The 21,145-nt window shown below is 42.3% G+C and overlaps 1 protein-coding gene across 2 annotated transcripts in view; it reads right to left on the bottom strand.

The window, feature by feature from the left end:
• The window catches only part of TAF1B (TATA-box binding protein associated factor, RNA polymerase I subunit B), an 82,441-nt gene extending 64,898 nt beyond the window's left edge, over window positions 1–17,543 (bottom strand). The window contains exons 1-5 of one of the 2 annotated variants that reach the window (XM_017853674.1): window positions 16,907–17,543; window positions 14,820–14,918; window positions 10,693–10,780; window positions 8,513–8,610; window positions 5,390–5,485 (exon numbers count right to left, since the gene is read on the bottom strand). In XM_017853674.1, coding sequence (XP_017709163.1) covers window positions 5,390–5,485; window positions 8,513–8,610; window positions 10,693–10,780; window positions 14,820–14,918; window positions 16,907–16,924 — 399 coding nt within the window. In that variant the 5' untranslated portion in view covers window positions 16,925–17,543. Of the gene's footprint in view, window positions 1–5,389; window positions 5,486–8,512; window positions 8,611–10,692; window positions 10,781–12,498; window positions 12,605–14,819; window positions 14,919–16,906 lie in introns of those variants that run through there. The other variant, XM_017853679.1, reaches the window with a different exon arrangement.
• Window positions 17,544–21,145: the final 3,602 nt, after the last annotated feature.

Below are 21,145 nucleotides of genomic sequence, written 5' to 3'. Positions count from 1 at the left end.
ACTCCTATAGCACATATGATTTGTAACATGTAATCAACAAGGATATACTATCTTATACTACTGTTTAACTGTTCACACATGTACTGTTGAAATGACAGAGTGTCCCTACAAAGGTCAGCTGGCTGGCTACCTAAATACCTCATTAGCTGACATTACCTAGGCAAACCAATCACAGTCAAAAAGCCATGATTTCAACCTTGCAAGCCAATAAACTTGATCTTATTACAGGAAGATAAGACTCCTGGTAAAGAGGCTCACAAGACAATGAAGAAGAAGAAAAAAAAAACTCAGAATGAAATAAGATGCTTATGTCCTCTGGCAAGCATATCCCCTCCCCACAGGGAAGCCCGGTCAGAAGGAGGCTACACCAGAAAGCTGGCTGATAAGCATGAACACACTGAGAAAAATTCCACAGGTTCCCACAGGTAACCACTGCCAGCAACTCTACCACATATTCTGCCTCTGCCGGATTCTTCTGGACGATTCAAACTCCTGTCTAAACCCAGTTTCTCTATTTGCACACTTGATCCCACCTCTCTGTATATTCAAAGATATCTGTTCAAAGATTCACATCAACTCTTTCTCTCCATTGCAAATTTTTCTTCTCTCCTGCATCATTCCTATCACTACACAAATATGCTACCATTTATCCCACTTTTTTAAAGCTCTCCCTTGACCCCAGAAACCATGGAATTTCTTTGTACTTGTTGCAGCAAAATGCCTTGAAAAAGTCCAGATTTGTTGTCTCCAATTTCTCTCCTCTCAGTCTACCTTATATTTCATTCCAATCAAGGTTCTGATCCCACTGCTCCACTAACCTCTTTGCAGCCCTCTTCCTTCTTGACCTAGTGACAGCATTTATCACAGCTGGATCACTGTTCTCTTCTTGAAACACTTTGTTCCCTTGGTTTCCAGAGTGCTCATTCTCTCAGCTGTCCTCTTACTTCACATTGTTCCTAAGAATTTTTTTGCCAGTTCCTTTTTATCCCAAACATCTTAACCCTAGAATGACCTAGAGCTAAGTTATTGGTCCTCTCTCTGTCTTTACACCTTGGTGATGTCATCTGGTCTTACGGTTTTAAATACTAGCTACTATCTTCAAATTGTAAAATGTACCCCCCATACCACATTTTAACATCCTAGAAATTGAGATTTATCTTACAATCACTGGCATGTCACAACTGAATTTGCAGCACTCTTTTTTTTGAGACGGAGTCTCGCTCTGTCACCCAGGCTGGAGTGCTGTGGCCGGATCTCAGCTCACTGCAAGCTCCGCCTCCCGGGTTCACGCCATTCTCCTGTCTCAGCCTCCCGGGTAGCTGGGACTACAGGCGGTGCCACGTCGCCCGGCTAGTTTTTTTGTAGTTTTAGTAGAGACGGGGTTTCACCGTGTTAGCCAGGATGGTCTCGATCTCCTGATCTCGTGATCCGCCCGTCTCGGCCTCCCAAAGTGCTGGGATTACAGGCTTGAGCCACCGCACCCGGCCTTCTTTTCTTTCTTAACAGTACTTAAAATAATGGTGTATCTTACAAACAATGGCATGTTAAGATTTCATGATTATAATATAAACTAACAGTTTCAAAATTTGTCTCCAGCCCAGACCTCTCTCCCGAACTGCAGACTTTTATATCTAACTGCATACTTGAAATTTCCTCTTGGATGCTGCTATGGTTTGGCTCTGTGTCCCCACCCAAATCTCTTGAATTGTAATCCCCATGTCTGGAGGGAGGGACCTAGAGGGAAGTGACTGGATCATGGGGGAAGTTTCCCCCAGGCTGTTCTTGTGATAGTGAGGGAGTTCTCATGAGATCTGATCATTTTAAAAGTGGCAGTTTCCCCTGCACGCGCTCTCTCTCCTGCTGGAAGACATGCCTTGCTTCACCTTTGCTTTCCACCATGATTTAAAAAGTTTCCTGAGGCCCCTGCCATGCAGAACTCTGAGCCCATTAAACCTCTTTTGTTTATAAATTACCCAGTCTCAGGTAGTATCTTTATAGGAGTGTGGAAACAGACTAATACAGGAAATTGGTACCAGGAGTGGAATACCACCATAAAGATACTTGAAAATGTGGAAGCAACTTTGGAACTGGGTAACAAGCAGGGGTTGGAACAGTTTGGAGGGCTCAGAAGAAGACAGGAAGATCAAAGAAGGTTTGAAACTTCCTAGAAACTTGTTGAATAATTGTGATCAAAATGCTGTTAGTGGCCAGGTGTGATGGCTCACGCTTGTAATCTCAGCACTTTGAGAGGCAGAGGTGAGCCTGACCAACAGGTGAAACCCCATCTCTACTAAAAACACAAAAAAGTAGCTGGGCATGGTGGCATGCGTCTGCAGTCCCAGCTACTCAGGAGGCTAAGCCACAAAAATCACTTGAACCCAGGAGGCAGAGGTTGCAGTGAGCCAAGGTGGTGCCACTGCACTCCAGCCTGGGCAACAAAGCAACATTCCATCTCAAAAAAAAAAAAAAAAAAAAAAAAAGTAATAGGGATAGGGACAATGAAGCCCGGGCTGAGGTGGTTTCAGATAGAGATGAGGAACTTACTGGGAACTGGAATAAAGGTTACTCTTGCTACACGCTTTAGCAAAGAGACTGGTGGCATTTTGCCCCTGCCCTAGAGATCTGTAGAACTTTGAAGTTGAGACGATTCAGGGTATCTGGCAGAAGAAATTTCTGAGCAGCAAAGCATTCAAGAGGTGACCTGGCTGATTCTGAAAGCATTCAGTCATGTGCATTCACAAAGAGATTATCTGAAACTGGAACTTTTATTTAAAAGGGAAGCAGAGCATAAAAGTTTGGAATATTTGCAGCCGGACCACAAGCTAGAAAAGAAAAACCCATTTTCTGGGGAGAAAATTCAAGCCGGCTATAGAAATCTGCATAAGTAATGAGGAGTGAATGTTAACACTCAAGACAATGGGGAAAATGTCTCCAGGACATGTCAGAGATCTTTGAGACAGCCCCTCCCATCACAGGCCCAGAGGCCTAGGAGGGAAAAATGGTTTTGCAGGCCAGGTCCAGGGCACAGCTACTTTGTGTAGCCTCAGGATATAGCACCCTGCATCCCAGCCACTCCAGCTCCAGCCATGGCTAAAAGGCACCAAAGTATAGCTCAGGCCATGGTTTCAGAGGGTGCAAGCCTCAAGCTTTGGCAGCTTCCATGTGGTGATGGGCCTGTGGGTGCATAGAAGATAAGAGCTGAGGTTTGGGAACCTCTGCCTAAATTACAGAGGATGAAGGGAAATGCCTGGATGTCCAGGCAGAAGACTGCTGCAGAGGCAGAGCCCTTATGGAGAACCTCTTCTAGGACAATGCAGAGGGGAAATGTGGGATTGGAGCCCCAACACAGAGTCCCCACTGGGGCACTGCCTAGTGGAGCTGTGAGAAGAGGGCCACCGTCCTGCAGACCCCAGAATGGTAGATCCACTGACATCTTGCACTATGCGCTTGGAAAGCCACAGACAGTCAACTCTGGTCCATGAAACTCTGGACCACACGGCTCCTGCAGAGTCACAGGAGCAGAGCTGCCCAAGACCTTGTGGGACCACTCCTTGCATCAGCATGCCTAGATGTGAGACATGGAGTCAAAGCTTATTTTGGAGCTTTAAGGTTTAGTGAATGCCCTGCTGGGTTTCAGACTTGTATGGGGCCTGTGGTCCCTTTGTTTTGGCCAACTTATCCCATGGGGATTGGGAACATTTACCCAATGCCTGTAACCTCATTTCATCTTGGAAGTAACTAGCTTGTTTTTGATTTTACAGGCTTATAGGTGGAAAGGACTTGCCTTGTCTCAGATGAGACTTTGGACTTGGACTTCTGAGTTAATGAGTTAATGCTGGAATGAGTTAAGACTTTGGTAGACTGTTGGGAAGGCAAGATTGATTTTGCAATGTGAGAAGGACATGAGATTTGGCAGGGGCCAGCGGTGGAATGATATGATTTGGCTCTGTCCCCAATCAAATTTCTCATCTCGAATTGTAATCTCCACATGTTGTGAGAGGGACCTGGTGAGAGGTGACTGGATCATGGGGGTGGTTTCCCCCATGCTGTTCTCATGAGATAGTGAGGGAGTTCTCATGCAATCTAATGGTTTTAAAAGTGGCGGTTTCCCTCTGTACGTGCTTTCTCACACACACGCATTCTCTCTCTGCCTCTCTCCCTCTCTCTCTCCTGCTGCCATGTAAGACATGCCTTACTTCCCCTATCCTTGGGCCATGATTACATGTTTTCTAGGGCCTCCCCAACCATGTGGAACTGTGAGTCAATTAAACTTCTTTTGTTTAGAAATTGCCCTGTCTCAGGTAGTATTTTTATAGCAGTGTGAAAATGGACTAACACAGATGCTAACAGCTGTCTCAAACTTAACATGTCTAAAACGGAACCCTTGATCTTCCTGGCCCACTTACCCTTCAGTTGATGGCAACTCCTTCCTTCCAGCTGCTCAGGTCAAAAACCTTAGAGTCATCATTGACTTCTATTCCTCTCTTTCTCCCACACCCCACATCCAATCCATCAGGAAATTCTGTTGGCTCTATCTTCAGACTTTATATAGAATCCTATCACTTAACACCTCCAGTTCTACCTCCTGGTCCCAGCCACCATCACTTCTCATCTATACCAGTGCTTCTCAAACTTCAGTGTACTGTGTATAGGAAGCACACAGGGACTTCTTAAAATGCATACCTGCATTCAACTGGTCTTGGTAAGACCTGAAATTCTGCATTTCTTACTCTAGATATCCCATGGTTTACTCTCTGACTTTCTTCATCACTTCAGCTCCCTCATCAGCAAGGGCCTCCATGACAACCTTTTATTAAATAGCACCCTTCCCCACTGTCCCCCTCTCTATATTTGCTTGTTAATTTGCTTCTTCTGCACATTTTCAATAATTATCACGAAAGATAATACAGCTCAAAAGTAGGGACCAGGATTCAGAAGCAGGCCTCTTATTGTTCTCAAAACAGTTATATCCAAAGCACTAAGGAAATATTTAATGGATATACCTGAGAAAACTATGCTTCTAATTAAAAGTAATTGTTCCCATTTCCTTTCAAAATTGAAGTAGAAATTATCTTACCAATTCATGTATCAGCTTAATATTTTACTTACTGCTTATTTATTCACTAAGATTTTAGCGAGATGCTAGTATTGCTTTACACAAGAATTTACTCAACTCTAGCAAAACCTTTTTAAAAAAAAATCTTAAGTTAACCCCAAAATATTTATATGTCAGTGACCCTGTCCTTCTGGACTGTAACAGAAGCCTCTTAACTGAAAATCCTCTGACAAGCATCATAATCTCAGACACTCAAACTGGTCAGGAACCCATCTTCATCTCTACATCTCAACAGACATGTTTTTTAATCCAGCTTTCAGACTTGTGACTTACTGTAGGTTTCCTTCCAGTGGTATAAACTGGGTTCTTACAATATGCCTGCTTGCTTTTCTGAAGGTAGCGCTTCCAAAAATTATGTAAAACGTCATTCTAAGGAGGAAGGGAAATGAGTGGGGGATGATTCAGGTTATGACAACAAATGTACAGGCACATCTATAGCACAGCTCTCTTGTATTTTACATATTATATATAAATTTCCAGTAAATGTTTTATGTGGTATTCACAATTTGAGAACAAAATCTTTGGTGTCTGTATGTAGCATCTATCAGAACATGAGTTCCACAAAATGCACATTGGGGATTAATATGTTGAACCAGTGGTTCTCAAGCTTAAGTGTGCATCAGAATCACCTGGAGGGCTGGTTAAGTCTTCCATCTACATGTCTTCTTACCTGCTTTTCCTTAAAAAGAATTATAATATCATCATAGTATCAGGTACATGAGAAATGCTGAAAAAATCCTTCTTAATTTTAGATTTTAGAGAAAGACATTAAAATAACCTAGTTGAGTCCTTTTCTTTTGCATATTAGTAAATTAAGGATCAGAGTAGGAAAGCAACTGATACATGACTACACTTTTAGTTAGGGGCAAAGTTGTTACCAGGTTTACTAACCAGTCCCAAGTGAAAGTAACACTAAGCAAAAGACTCTTCCGGCCGGGCAGTGGCTCACTACTGTAATCTCCAGACTTTGGGAGGCCGAGGCAGGAGAAACTGCTTGAGCCCAGGAGTTCAAAACCAGCCTGGGCAACATGGTGAGACCTCATTGCTACAAAAAATCAAAAAGTTAGCTAGGTATGGTGGCACACATCTGTAGTCCCAGCTACTTGGGAGGTTGAGGTGGGAGGATCGCTCGACTCTGGGAGGTTGGGGCTGCAGTGAGCCATGATCAGGTCACTGCACTCCAGTCTGGGCAACAGAGCAAGACCCTGTCTCACAAAGGAAAAAAAAAAAACAAACAAAAAGACTCTTCCATTTATTCATCATCTACTAGGTACCAGGCATCCCTTAGCTCCAACACAATATTGTAAGATAGCTATTAGCTTCATTTTACCATTGAAGAAAATGAGTAACTTGTCCAAGATTACCCAGCCGGTAAGTAGAAAAACTATCAATAGGATGTGGAGTCAGTTCTGATTTTGGAGCCTGTGTACATGGCATAATGCCACTCAACTGATGAGGTCTAAAGAGTTATGCTCATTGGCTAATTTCAGAAAAATTGTGTTCAGAATTAACCCCTAATGAGGTTGAGCATAAAGTTACATAGGAATAAACCCTGCCACGGCTATACAGTGTAAGTATATAAAATTGTTTCTAAACATGTATACATAGAATGACTACGTGAGCAGAAACCAGATCACAAACCCCCACTATCAGCTATCATACCTAATGCAAACACTATTATGGGTAAGCCTCTGTTGCTTCATGCTTCTGAATTTTTAATACTTAACGCCTTTCAGGGTAGGCCCAGCATCCATTTAGGCCATGCATTGGAAATGTAGTTGTTCTGTTTGGGCTTGCCCCAGCCACCAGTTTGAACAGCAGAGGCTCCTCTACAAATCTTTCCTTGGTGACTGCAGCCCACGTTGATCTTTATCTGTTCTCTTTTTGCCTTTAATATCACTTATGAGGGCCGGGTGCAGTGGCTCACGCCTGTAATCCTAACACTTTGAGAGACCGAGGTGGGTGGATTGCCTGAGCTCAGGAGTTTGAGCCCAGCCTGCGCAACATGGTGAAACCCCATCTCTACTAAAATATAAAAAATTAGCCAGGTGTAGCAGTGTATGCCTGTAGTCCCAGCTACTCAGGAGGCTGAGACAGGAGAATTGCTTGAACACGGGAGGTGGAGGTTGCAGTTAGCCAAGATTGTGCCACTGCACTCCAGCCTGGGCAACAAGAGCCAGACTACCTCTCTTAAAAAAAAAAAAAAAAAAAAAAAAAAAAAAAAAAAATTCACTTATGAGTATACCACCATATAAATTCATGTCTATTCATTTCACATATACCTAAATCCCTCTCCTCAACTAGGCTGGACCTCTCAACAGTTGGTTTCCAATGAAGCATATGAAGCAAGGGAACAACTTGTTGCTAAATAACTGGCTTTTTTTTTTTTTTTCCCAGACGGAGTCTCGCTCTGTCGCCCAGGCTGGAGTGCAGTGGCCGGATCTCAGCTCACTGCAAGCTCTGCCTTCCGGGTTTACGCCATTCTCCTGCCTCAGCCTCCCGAGTAGCTGGGACTACAGGCGCCCGCCACCTCGCCCGGCTAGTTTTTTGTATTTTTTTAGAGACGGGGTTTCACCGTGTTCGCCAGGATGGTCTCAGTCTCCTGACTTCGTGATCTGCTCCTCTCGGCCTCCCAAAGTGCTGGGATTACAGGCTTGAGCCACCGCGCCCAGCCGTAGCTGGCTTTTTAAAGGATTCTTTAAATGGCTTTCACTAGATGAACGAATGTGAAATTCAAATAATTGCAGAAATACTACGTTGCTCCAGGAAGGCAGGAAAGTCAAAGTGTGGTCCCCGGACCGGAAGCATCGGTGTCCCATAAGAACTTGTTAGAAATGCACATTCTTGGGCCCTACTCAGACACACTAACTCAGAAATTCAGGGATTAAGGTCCAGTGATTGATGTTTTATCAAGCCCTCCAGGTGATTCTGATGCACACTCAGGTGAACGACTGGTTGAGCATATCACTGTCCAAAGTGCATTCTGTGGAACTCAAGTCCTGAAAGACGTTATGTACATACACCAAATGACTCTGTTCTCAAATTGTGAATACCACACAGGACATTCCCTGGAAATTAAACAAGCACATTAACACATAAACGGTACTAATAAACTCCCAAAGTTATTTGAGTTTTACTTTGTTTAACCTGTTGTTTCTGAAGCATCTGAAAACTAAAACCTTTAAATTTTTCTTTTGGATGTATTGCTTATTTACATCTTGTAGAATACACTTCCAGAACTGCTAACCTACTGAAAGGTTAAAGCAAAAACATCAGAAAAATTATTCTTCCAGTAGCCCTAGTGTTATTACTGATTTCTCCTTAGTTCCACTCTAAGTCTTACTGTTCTTTAAACAACAATATGTAAAGCTAACATCTAGTCACAAATGTACTCACCTTTAACTCTGGACCTATTCCAAGGTTCTTTAAGGCTTCTGCTTGTTGACAAAGAATGTTCTGGAAACCTTCACACACATACCAATCCCAGCCTTTTTCTAAATGACAAATAGCATGTTTTAGCATTTACATTCCTAATTTACAAACTTTAATGCTGTACTACAGTTACAATTTGTGTTTTACACATTGCGACTTGAATTTTCTTTTTTTTAAAATTAACCCAGAACTTAGCAGCTTAGCAACTTGAATGTTTTTGTACCACTGAAGAGGGTTTCCATTCTTATATTCTTGTTTCCAATCTGGCAAATGTGTATACAAATGCTGAAACTAAATATTTTGTATAATTTCAGATTTCAAATGTTTTCCATTATCTGTATTTTTCTGAAAATACTAACCTAAGAGGCAGAAAAATGAATAGTCACCACGTTAAAAAAAAAAGTGAAACAAGTTTTAAAAATGTCTGTTTTCCCGAACGATGCCCGGCAGAATCCTAAATGACGAACGATGCCCAGCGGAATCCTAAATGAAAGTACTAAGTTACTGCTTCCACCGCTTTTCTGTTCCAACTCACAAGGGAATGGTGAACTTCTAGTGAATGAACGGACGAATGTCAAGATCTCGTGATACAGGAGTACAGAAAAGGGGAGTAAGAACATTCAAAGAAAATAAACTGCTCAATGGCATTCTGCTTTTCCTGAAATGGTTCTAGGTTATAGGGAGAAAATGAAAGCAAGGTACTAATACTGATCTCAACCTAGGTGCCAAGTGTGTGCTGGGTATTTTAAGTGGGTTATTTTCTTGAATACTCAAAACTACCCTAAGAGACTGTGAAGAAATCTGCCACCACAATAGACAGAGATACGTGTTTAATGACAACTATGAGCTGAAGGAAAAGTCTATGAAGACCCTTACGTTTTGCCCCTCACCACTGGACAAATACTGTAATTCTTCCAAAAGCTTGTTATCAGTACTTTTTACACAGAGCTTGAGGTCGGTTACTGACTTCAAGATCTCTTCTCTGCAGAATGCCAGAGGACTTCAACTCTTTTCCCTTACCTAAATGTCACAAAGTCTCCCCAACTCTGCTGACTAACCCAATTCCTTCCCAGAAAGGGTCTCAAGTTTTAAGAGTAAAACAGAAAACGCAATAATTTTGAATGGTCCATAAGCTGAGGAAGTTTAAACTCTTCAAGCTATATGCATATACTCCCTCTTCTTCTTGCATACTGTTCTTAGAAACTGATAAAGTTGTATTTTAAATTTTGAGTCTGTGTTCCTATTTTCCATAATAGATGGCATTTTATTCTCATTTTACAAATGAAGAAACTAAGGATGATGAGGTTGACTATAAGACACTTAACACCTAATATAAAGCACCTGAAGTTCCTTAAGAACTGCATGTTTAAACTACACATTTTAACTATTTAAGTAGGTCAAGGCAAAATTAATCGGGTTTTACTCCAATAAAATTTAACAAAAGTTAATCAGGTTTTAGCCTAATAAAAAGTCACTACTAAAGGCTAAACAGAAACATGAGATAGCATTTAGGCATTCACTGTTATTCATCTAAGAATGTTAACGTATTTCATACATTTCATAAACACACACATACAAATAAATACACACATTTTTTTTAAATGTGTGTGTATCCTTAAAGCTATCTCATGTAGAAGAGTCCCCATTATCATTACCCTGGTTTCAAACTTGGGGATTTGTTCCTCGGTACTTAGTCAAAAATAAAAACCATCAGTTAGACTTTACCTAAGATCCTTCTCAATAATGGTTAATTATATGTACTCACTGGATTAATGAAAGACTTTACCTTTCAAAGCACACTCATGCTGAGGCCATTTTAAGGGAAAATAATTTTCCCAATTTTAAAAGGATGTGTTCAAAATTCAATACGAGAAATGGATTTCTAGAAGTTGGATATTGTATTCAACTCACCTAACCTAACAATTCCACGGTTGAATTATTTCAGAAAGTCAGCATTTTTTCCATTAAAGTACAGGAAATCATATTCACCACAATGAATAACAAACATAGGCCAGAAGAACGTATGCCAGTAGATAAAATCTGGCATTTTCTCTAGAATCTACTTAAAATTCCATTCCATGTTCTCAACATGAAGGTGAAGATGTGAATAAAGAATGTTAAGCACATGTGAAGAAAGAACTTACCAGAGTTGTTTTTTTTTTTAAGCCCCCGGTTGAGGGCTTTTATTTGGGTATTAGGAATAAGATCAGTGTTTATAACTTCCTGAGATCTCTGCAGGAACAGAAAAGACCATTAAAAGATAGTTTTACATCCCCCCCCAGCATATTTCCAAGTATTTTCTGGAAAGTATAATGAACCAAATTATGAGTGCCAGGAAGAAGGATGGTAAAATCTTGGAAAAATTATAAACATTTAACATTCTAGTTAATGTTGATGTTGTTTTTTCATTCAAAATTTCTCAGTAACTAGAACAGTGCCTGGAATACAGCAACCATAAAGTGTTTGTTAAATGAATAAACTTTTATTTTAAATCACTTTTTAACTTTTACAAACCAAGTCAAATCAAAAGTTAAATTTACTCACTTTTTTCTCCACGCAAAATACACTTTGGTATTAAAACAGTTTATGTATTTATTGTAAGTGGTCATGCCTAAACTACAGACAGATTACTTTTGGCCTACTTTTCCATGTCTTTGAATAATACTCTAAAACTGCTTTCATTTCTGAAATTATAAAAGTACGTATTACCTTTTATTTTTAATCAAACTTACAGAATTTTAGAATGACTGAAATGGTTAGTATAATTCATACCAGAGTCTTCAATCCTAACTGCTCTCAAGGGCAAGTATCAAAGATTCTGGCTCTCTCACAACTAAAAATAAAGTGTTGAGTCTTTTTTTTTAAAATGAGGCCACACTTTATTCCATAAAGTAGAATAAATGTTCCCATTATTGAGTTTTTTTTTTTTTTTTTTTTTTTTTTAGAGGGAATTTCGCTCTTGTCGCCCAGGCTAGAGTGCAATGGCACTATCTCAGCTCACTGCAACCTCCGCCTCCCAGGTTCAAGCAATTCTCCTGCCTCAGCCTCCCGAGTAGCTGGGATTACAGGCATGCGCCACCACGCCTGGCTAATTTTGTATTTTTAGTAGAGATGGGGTTTCTCCATGTTGGTCAGGCTGGTCTCAAACTCCCAACCTCAGGTGATCCACCTACTTTGGTCTCCCAAAGTGCTGGGCTTATAGGAGTGTGCCACCACGCCCAGCCCCCATTATTGAGTCTTAATACCAGAAGAAAGGTTAGGATTTTTAACCAACAGAGGACATTGCTGCTTTTCTAAATTTAGAGATTTGGAATGAAATTTATCTTTAACTCTCCATAAGAATAAAAGACATGTCTCTACCAACAGGAGTTCTGAAATGTAACCTCTCTAGTCACAGAAACCATATTCAAAGCAATTTTGGTATACTGGGTTGGCCACACTGAGAACGTAAGACATGTCAAAATAAATACAAAAGCCATTATCTAGCAAAGACAATAAAACTTACAAAGGATAGCCAGGAAAAAAAGACTTAAAATTTGTACTAGACAAAATGTGAAAGAGTAAAAAACGTGAAAAAGTAAAACATCCAAAACTAGAGCAATAATTAATTAAATTACCGAATGGCTATTACAGAATATTTACAGTCTATAAAAAATGTCTGCAAATGTTCAGATAAAGTAGTTTTCCAAATTGTTATGGAAACAGATTGAACAGTACTCACACATCCCTTTCTCCATTTCATACACAGGAAAAAAGAGACAAATGTAGAGATTACTGGTGATTTTAGCTTTCATCTTCATAATTTCCAAATTTTCTATAGTAAACATGCATTGCTCTTATAATCATAAAATCTATTAAACTCACACAAGTCTAGCCTACACCTTTTTAAATATCCATGAAACTCTTGCAAAAATATCTATTGTCTAAATTGAACAAATTTATGACCTTACATTTTTTTTTTCCTGGATAAAATATATCAGGATAACATTTTGGTTCCTGTATCACGGAAGTCCTTTCCCAGATTGCAGAGCGTGTCTGGAACTTGACAGTTACATGCTGAGGAAGAGGGGGCAGTAAAGGGGGCAGAAAAATAAGGCAAGCTGCACCAACACTTCCATTCTTCACCGCTGTAACTGTCTCACTTGTCATTCTCCACCCACTGTATTTCAGCATCACCATCACCACACTGCTCAGCTCCAGGGAGCCCCAACCACATCATATTCTCACAGTCCATGTGAAGAACATGCTTGGATCACCATAAAGCCGAGAATAACTACTGAAGTTGTGCAACGCATAACTTTTTTTTCCTTTAAGCCCGTTGTCTGAAAGGAAGGCACTGAGCTAGGTTCTCGGTCTTTATAAAGATGTGGTCCATCTTCATGAACGCTACATTCTTGACAAATTACTCCACAGGAGTTAACAGTCTTTCAAATGTGGAGCTAGGTAGTGGTATTAGGATCTTTCAAACTAAAAAATGACTGCAGCAGATTTGATCAAACAGAATCAAACAGAAACTATCAAAACCAGAAACAGAAAAGCAATTAGTTAATGTAGTTCAACTCTTATAAAAATAGTATGTGGACTTCACTAACGGCAAATACTCCATTAGACACAACCTTTCTTCACTGTGTTTACACCTGCACTACAGTACAAAAGCAACAGTGAGTAAAACTGCTAGCTCCTTACTACACACTGAGGGTGAGGACCAAAGTACACATCTGTCAGGTGCACAATCTGACATACACAGACACACACACAAAATATATCTCCATGAAACCATCACTATAATCAAGATAATAAATATCTCCATCACCCCAACAATTTCATCAAGTGAGCACATATCTTTTTAATATTCTGTGTGACTAAACAGGAAGCGGAGATAAGCATTCCAGCTACAGACTCAAGAACACTGTCTCAAGGAAAAGCACTTGTGTGACAGACTTGCAAGCTCAATTCACCAGTTTTTTCAACGGAAAATTTTTTTCCTTTTACTCGTTTCATATATTTTGTCCAGGTTTTTCGTTGTTTAGGGGACAAAGGTAAGTCTGGTCTCTGTTACTCCATCTCAGCCAGAAGCAGAAGTCTACACAGTTACTTTTATTGTCTCAAATTTGCCTTTCTTAAGCCTGTATGGTGAAGGTAACATTTGTTCCTTCCTGGCTCTGTAGACTTTGAGGAAATCCTTTTCCACAGAGGAGAGTCCTGGCACATTTAGCCTGTCCAGTAGCAGACTCTCTATACCCTTTATTATTTTGGTGATGCTGGCCTGCAGGTGTGTTCACCACAATAGGACCTAGCCCTCACAATGTGAAGGTAGCCTCGTTTACCAAGGTTACACAGGACAGTATGACAATCTCTACTTTAACAGGCAGGTATGATGGGTAAAATGAACACTGAAGTCAGAAGACTCACATTCAAGTCCTGGAAGCTGGGTAACTTTGGCAAACTCACTCAACTTGTGAGCCCTATCAATAGGCTGTCACATTGGTGATAAGGAAATGAGATAATGGATCCAAAAACACTTTGTAATGTGTAAGGTACTATACAAAGATAAAAGAATAATGAGGTGTAGTTCCAATATTCCCAACAGTCCTCAAGCTTTTTTTTTTTTTTAGATGCAGTCTTGCTCTGTTGCCCAGGCTGGAGTACAGTGGCGTGATCTCATCTCACTGCAACCTCTGCCTCCTGGGTTCAAGCAATTCTCCTGCCTCAGCCTCCCAAGTAGCTGGGACTACAGGCGCATGCTACCACGCCCGACTAATTTTTGTATTTTTGGTAGAGACAGGGTTTCCCCATGTTGGCCAGGCTGGTCTCGAACTCCTGACCTCAGGTGATCCACCTGCCTCAGCCTCCCAAAGTGCTGGGATTATAGGCATAAGCCACCGCGCCCAGCCCAGTCCTCAAGTTTTCTAACATTCCATCTTCCAAACCTCTAAGCCACCACGACACATTAAAAAAATGTAAATAAGTACTAATAAAAAGAAATGCATCATCTTCTAAGTATAATTTTAATTATTTCCCTCAACCATATACTCTGAATAAGAAATCATTTATAAATGTGGCCCAACATAATTTCAAAAACTCATCCTCAATCTAATTCACAAATCCCTTAACCTATGTGTAAGTACCCAAGACCACTCACATCCTTGGAATGTTGGCATTGCATGAGTGACAAAAACTAACCAAATTCTTTGGGACTTAGACTACATATCAGGCTGAAATGGTAATTTTTAAAACATAAGCAAACTCATAAATGGTATTTGTTACTTACCTCTGTAACATTGTGGCAAGAAGTGCAATAATATTTGCCTTCATCAGTAAGGCCCCATGAGACAGCAGCACACTGACTGCAGCGTTCTTTAAACTCTTCCTATGGAAGAAGAGGACAGAACAGGTGTTCCCATCAAGCCACATTCAATACATCATACCTAACCCTGCAGTTCTACTTAGTGTGTTCCTTGCAACTTTATAAATAAAAAATCATACACAATAGAAAATATATCAGAGAGATTATCTGCAAACAAGGAGACGAGTGGTATGAAATCGAATTAAACTGCTGGAGAAAATTTATTGAAATATGCAGTGTGAGAGGAAAAATAAAGAAAAGGAAGCAGTAGGGGTAAACTGGAACCAAAGATGAGTAAACAAAGCTCCTTGAAAATGCTGTGAGAAAGATGACAAACAAGTATAGAGAAGACTTTTTATTTTTATTTATTTTATTTTATTTATTTATTTTTTTTGAGACGGAGTCTCGCTCTGCCACCCAGGCTGGAGTGCAGTGGCCAGATCTTAGCTCACTGCAAGCTCCGCCTCCCAGGTTTACGCCATTCTCCTGCCTCAGCCTCCCGAGTAGCTGGGACCACAGGCGCCCGCCACCTCGCCCGGCTAGTTTTTTGTATTTTTTAGTAGAGACGGTGTTTCACCGTGTTAGCCAGGATGGTCTCGATCTCCTGACCTCGTGATCCGCCCGCCTCGGCCTCCCAAAGTGCTGAGATTACAGGCTTGAGCCACCGCACCCGGCCCCAGAAGACTTTTTAAAAATGCAAATACCATTTGGAACTACTCCAGGACACTAAAAGCGCAGACCACAGAGGAACTAGATTTGTACTGGTTTCAAGTTTCGATTTATTCACTCGGGAGCATAAAGAGTATCAACTCTAGGTGTACTAGGCTTTTTACTAAGTGCTGGGGATTCAATGGTGAGCAGAACAGACCAGACATGGTCCCTAGTCTGGGTATACACTAGCTAATGGTGAGTTACAATTATTAATTTCATCAGCCTAGCATTTACAGAAGTTAGCCAACCATCATTCAATAAACATTTTTTAAGCCCCTATTATAAGGCCGTACTGCTTCCATATATACAGGCCTAATTCTCTGATTCCCAACCCTTTGGAGTTTGACTTGTTAGCGTTGATCTAATTATCAAGTACCATTTAATACCATCAAGGTGTGTGCCATTTGGCCGGGTGCGGGGGCTCACCCCTGTAATCCCAGCACTTTGCAAAGGCTGAGGCAGGAAGATCGCCTGAGCCCAGGAGTTCAATACCAGTCTGGACAACATAGCGAGACCCTGCCCCTACAAAAAAAAAAAAAAAAAAAAAAAATTCGCCGGGCGTGGTGGCGCACATCTGTAGCACTAGCTAATTGGAAGGCTGAGGCGAGAGGATCTCTCAAGCCCAGGAAGTCGAGGCTGCAGTGAGCCGTGATGGTGATGCGCCACTGCACTCCAGCCTGGAGGACAAAGTGAGACCTTGTCTCAAAAAGAAACAACAAAAATGTGTCATTTTATGTAGCACCTAAAACAAAAAAATGCATGCCAAATTAATGTTGGCAACTTGGTAAAGTGTTCAATGACCCCGTACTAACACTACGATGAATGACAGCTGGACAATTTGGGGAGTTCCCAAACCCGAATTCAGAATCCCTGCAGGGGACAGTGGCGAGGATTCCCGGAGAGATCGACAGGGGTTACCCGGTGGCATCTCAGGTTCCAAACCCTGCTCCCCCTTCACCCACCCCAGCATTAAAGGGACCTTGTGGGTGGTCCAGTCTCGAGGATGAGCCCTGTGCGTGGCCACCCCACAAAACCCACAACTTCATCCTTAAACACACCCATAACGACAAACCCCACACACTCCCTCGCCCACAACCTCGCCAAGCCAGAAACTCCAGCCTCTTTATCAACGCGGCGCGCGCATGCGACCGGCCAGCGCCCAGTCGTCACCCCGCCCCGCAGCCCTCCGCCCCGCCTTCCTCAGCCGGTGGCCGCCCCAACCCGAGGCGTTCTCCGCCGCTCCAGCTTCTCTCCCCTCAGGCCCCAGCAGTCCGGGCCCGCCAGGCGCACCGCCTCCTTACCGCCTCCTCGAGGTCCATCGCGGCGCCGCGGAAGCTTCCACAGCCGGGACCCGTTACCCGGGTAGCGAGCGCAGCTTCCGGGAGAGGCGGAAACGCGAGACCGAGCCGACGATTCCGTGCGCCTGCGCGGCAGGGAACCGGCGCGCCCGGGGCACAAAGCCCGCAGCCCCGTCGCGGAGTGTCTTCGTTTCCTACTCTTGAAAACCAAAGCCAACCAATAAGAAAGTGGGCGACGCCTACTGCTGAGTGATTCGATCAAGCTCCGTTCCGACGGTCATTCATTCCAAGACCGACTTGCTCGTCTGGCTGCAGGGGGCCGCGCAAGGCCGAGCTCGCGAGCGCGGTTTCTGTCCTCTGTGGGCTCCGCCCTCCGTGGGTTCAGCCCTCCGGGTCTCGTCCCTCGCTGGCTTTTTTAAGGGGAAGCCTCGGGGCTTGGAGGAAAGCTCACGGGCTGTGAGTTAGACCTAGGTTTCTAATCACGGCTCTCCTGCTTACTTGTGCCTCAGTTTCCTCCTCTGTAAGAATTAGATGTTATCTGTGAGCCCCTTATAATTGAGTCTCCGCCAGGCGTGGTTTTTCACGCCTGTAATCCTGGGGAGGCTGAGCTGGGAGGATTGCTTGAGGCCAGGAGTTGGACGCCTGCGGGGCAACAAAGCGAGACCCCTTCTCTAAATAAGTAAATAGCTGAATAAATAAATGCATGAGTGAATATAATTGAGTCTCAGATAGTAACTGCTCAATAAATTTAGTTCTTATTGTTTCTTCATTTAACACCTTCATTCCTTGTTTTGTTTATTAAACAGGAACCGGTTTGGATCCTGGGGATTCAGCAGTAAACAAAAGTCCTTGCCTTCATGGAGATTCCATTCTAATGGGGAGAGACAAAAATAAATAAGGAAAATACGTGGTATGTTAAATGGTGGTGAATGCCAAGGAGAAAAAGAGGAGAGTGGTTTCAGTCTGAAATGGGATGTTCAAGAAAGATCTTTTGATATAATCATATATCTCAAGAAATTAGAAAAAAGGTTAAACTGAAAACTAATGGGATGAAGGAAATGTTTAAAAAAGAGAAAGCAAGCTTCGCTAGAGAGGCTCCACAGAGGCTGTGGTGGCTGGTGCCTGTAATCCCATCACTTTGGGAGGTGAAGGCCGGAGGATTGCTGGAGGGCAGGAGTTGGAAGAAGGCCGGAGGATTGCTGGAGGGCAGGAGTTGGAGACCAGCCTGCCCAACATATTGAGTCCTCATCTCTATAGGCTGGAGTTCAATGGCACAAACTCAGCTTACTGCAACCTCCACCTCCCAGGTTCAAGCAATTCTCCTTCCTGCCTCAGCATCCCAAGTAGCTGGGATTATAGGCATGTGCCACCATGCCCGTCTAATTTTTGTATTTTTAGTAGAGACGGGGTTTCACCATGTTGTCCAGGCTGATATCAAACTCCTCACCTCAAGTGATCTGCCCGCCTCGGCCTTCCAAAGTGCTAGGATTACAGGCGTGAGCCACCGTGCCCAGCCTAAAAGATATTTTTTAAGAAAAGAGTCTTGACAAACTAACATTAGCTCTTTGAAAAGACTAATACATTCGATAAACTCTGGAAAGATTGATCGAAAAGAAAAGAAGAGCCCAGCTTGGTGGTGCACACCTGCAGTCCTAGCTACTTGGGGGGATGAGACGGGAGGTTCGCTTGAGCCCAGGAGCCCAGGAGCTCAAGGCTGCAGTGAGCTATAATCGGGCCACTGTGCTCCAGTCTGAGCAATGGAGCAAAGAAAATCAAAATAAACTGATACCAGTGGCATTACTACAAATACCACAGACATTAAAAAGATCATAAGGGGATATTCTGAACAACTCTAGGCCAATAAATGTGAAAATTCAACCAATTTTTTTTTTTTTTAAGACAGAGTCTCGCTCATTTGCCCAGGCTGGAGTGCAGTGGCACAGTCTCAGCTCACTGCAACCTCTGCTTCCCAGATTCAGGCAATTCTCCTGCCTCAGCCTCCTGAATAGCTGGGACTACAGGCACCCACAGGCATGGGCCTGGCTAATTTTTGTATTTTTAGTAGAGATGGAGTTTCACCATACTGGCCAGGCTGATCGCGAACTCCTGACCTTGTGATCTGCCCACCTCGGCCTCCCAAAGTACTGGCAGGCATGAGCCACCACGCCTGGCCAAATTCTACCAAATTTTTAAGAAAGAAATAGGCCAGTCATGGTGGCTCGCGCCTGTAATCTAGCACTTTAGGAGGCTGAGGCAGGAGAACATTTGAGGCCAGGAATTCGAGACCAACCTGACCAACATGACAAAACCTCGTCTGTATTAAAAATACAAAAATTATCTGGGCATGGTGTTGCACGCCTGTAATCCCAGCTACTTGGGAGGCTGAGGCACAAGAATTGCTTGAACCTGGGAGGCAGATGTTGCAGTGGGCCGAGATCATGCCATTGCACTCCAGCCTGGTTGACAGAGTGAGACTCTGTCTCAATAATAATAATAATAATTTTAAAAAGAAAGAAATAACACCCATCTTATACAGATGCTTCCAAATAATGAAAAAAGAAGAGCATTTACCAACACATTTTAGGAGACAAGCATGACCTTGACACCAAAACCTGACAAGGATATTTCAAGAAAAGTCAAAATTAAAGATCAATTCCTCTTATAAACATACATGCAAAAATTCCAAACAAAACATCAGTAAATTGAATGTACATCCTGTTGTATTTAGCAGTATATAAATAGGATAATAAATCACAGCGAAGTTAGGTTTATTCTAGGAATGCAAGGTTAGTTTAACATCAAGCCTGTAATCTCAGCATTTTGGGAGGCCAAGGTGGACAGAACACTTAAGCCCAGGAGTTCGAGATCAGCCTGGGCAATATAATGAGACCTCATTTCTGCAAAAAATTAAAAAATTAGCTGGGTGTGGTGGCACAGTCCTATAGTCTCAGGTACTAGGGAGACTGAGGTGGGAGGATCGGTTGAGGCTACAGTGAGCTGTGGTCATGCCACTGCATTCCCGCCTAGGTGACAAAGCAAGATCTTTTCTCAAAATTAAAAAATGTTAAAAGAAAAAGTAGAGAAAAAAGAATAAAGATTTAAAAAATAAATAAAAGAGAAAAAATAAATCATACAGTAATCTAGGCTGGAGTGCAGTGGCGAGATCTTGACTCACTGCAACCTCCGCTCCCGGATTCATGCCCTTCTCCTGCCTCAGCTTCCCAAGTAGCTGGGACTACAGGCACCCGCCACCACGCCTGGCTAACTTTTTTTGTATTTTTAGTAGAGATGGGGTTTCACCGTGTTAGCCAGGATGGTCTCGATCTCCTGACCTCGTGATCTGCCTGCCTCGGCCTCCCAAAGTGCTGGGATTACAGGTGTGAGCCACCGCACCTGGCCGTATACTCTCTTAGTTATTTTTAAATGCACAAGTAAATTATTATTGACTGTAGTCACCCTGTTGTGCTAGCAAATACTAGGTCTTATTCATTCTTTCTATTACTTTTGTATTCATTAACCATCCCCACCTCCCTCTTCACCATTCCCTGTCCCGACCAACTACCCAGCCCGGCCTCTGATAACCAATCTTCTACTCTCTATCTCCATAAAGTGAATTGTTTTGATTTTTAGATCCCACAAATAAGTGAGAACACATGACGTTTGTCTTTCTGTGCCTGGCTTACTTCACTTAACATAATGACTTCCAGTTCCATTCATGTTATTACAAATGACAGGATTTCACTCTTTTTCATGGCTGAATAGTACTCCATTGTGAATATGTACCACACTTTCTTTATCCATTCATCTGGTGACGGACACTTAGGTGACTTCTAAACCTTGGCTATTGTAAACAGTGCTGCAATAAACATGGGAGTGTAGGTATCTCTTCAATATATTGATTTCCTTTCCTTTGAGTATATATCCAGCAGTGGGCTTGCTGGCTCATATGGTAACTCTATTTTTAGTTTTTTGAGAAACCTCCAAACTGTTCTCCCTAATGCTTGTACTAATTTGCATCCCCACCAACAGTGTTTGAGGGTTCTGTTTTCTCTATATCCTCACCAGTGTTTGTTATTGCCTGTCTTTTGGATATAAACTATTTTAACTGGGATGAGATTGTAGGGTTTTGTTGTTGTTGTTGTTTGTTTGTTTTGAAACAGAGTCTTGCTCTTGCCCTGGCTGGAGTGCAGTGGTGCAATCTCAGCTCACTCCAACCTCCGCCTCCCAGGTTCAAGCGATTCT

The sequence above is a fragment of the Rhinopithecus bieti genome, unplaced genomic scaffold (genome assembly GCF_001698545.2).
Source record: "Rhinopithecus bieti isolate Rb0 unplaced genomic scaffold, ASM169854v2 scaffold_1530, whole genome shotgun sequence".
Taxonomy (NCBI): Eukaryota; Metazoa; Chordata; class Mammalia; order Primates; family Cercopithecidae; genus Rhinopithecus; species Rhinopithecus bieti.
This window is presented reverse-complemented; position numbering and strand designations above follow the sequence as displayed.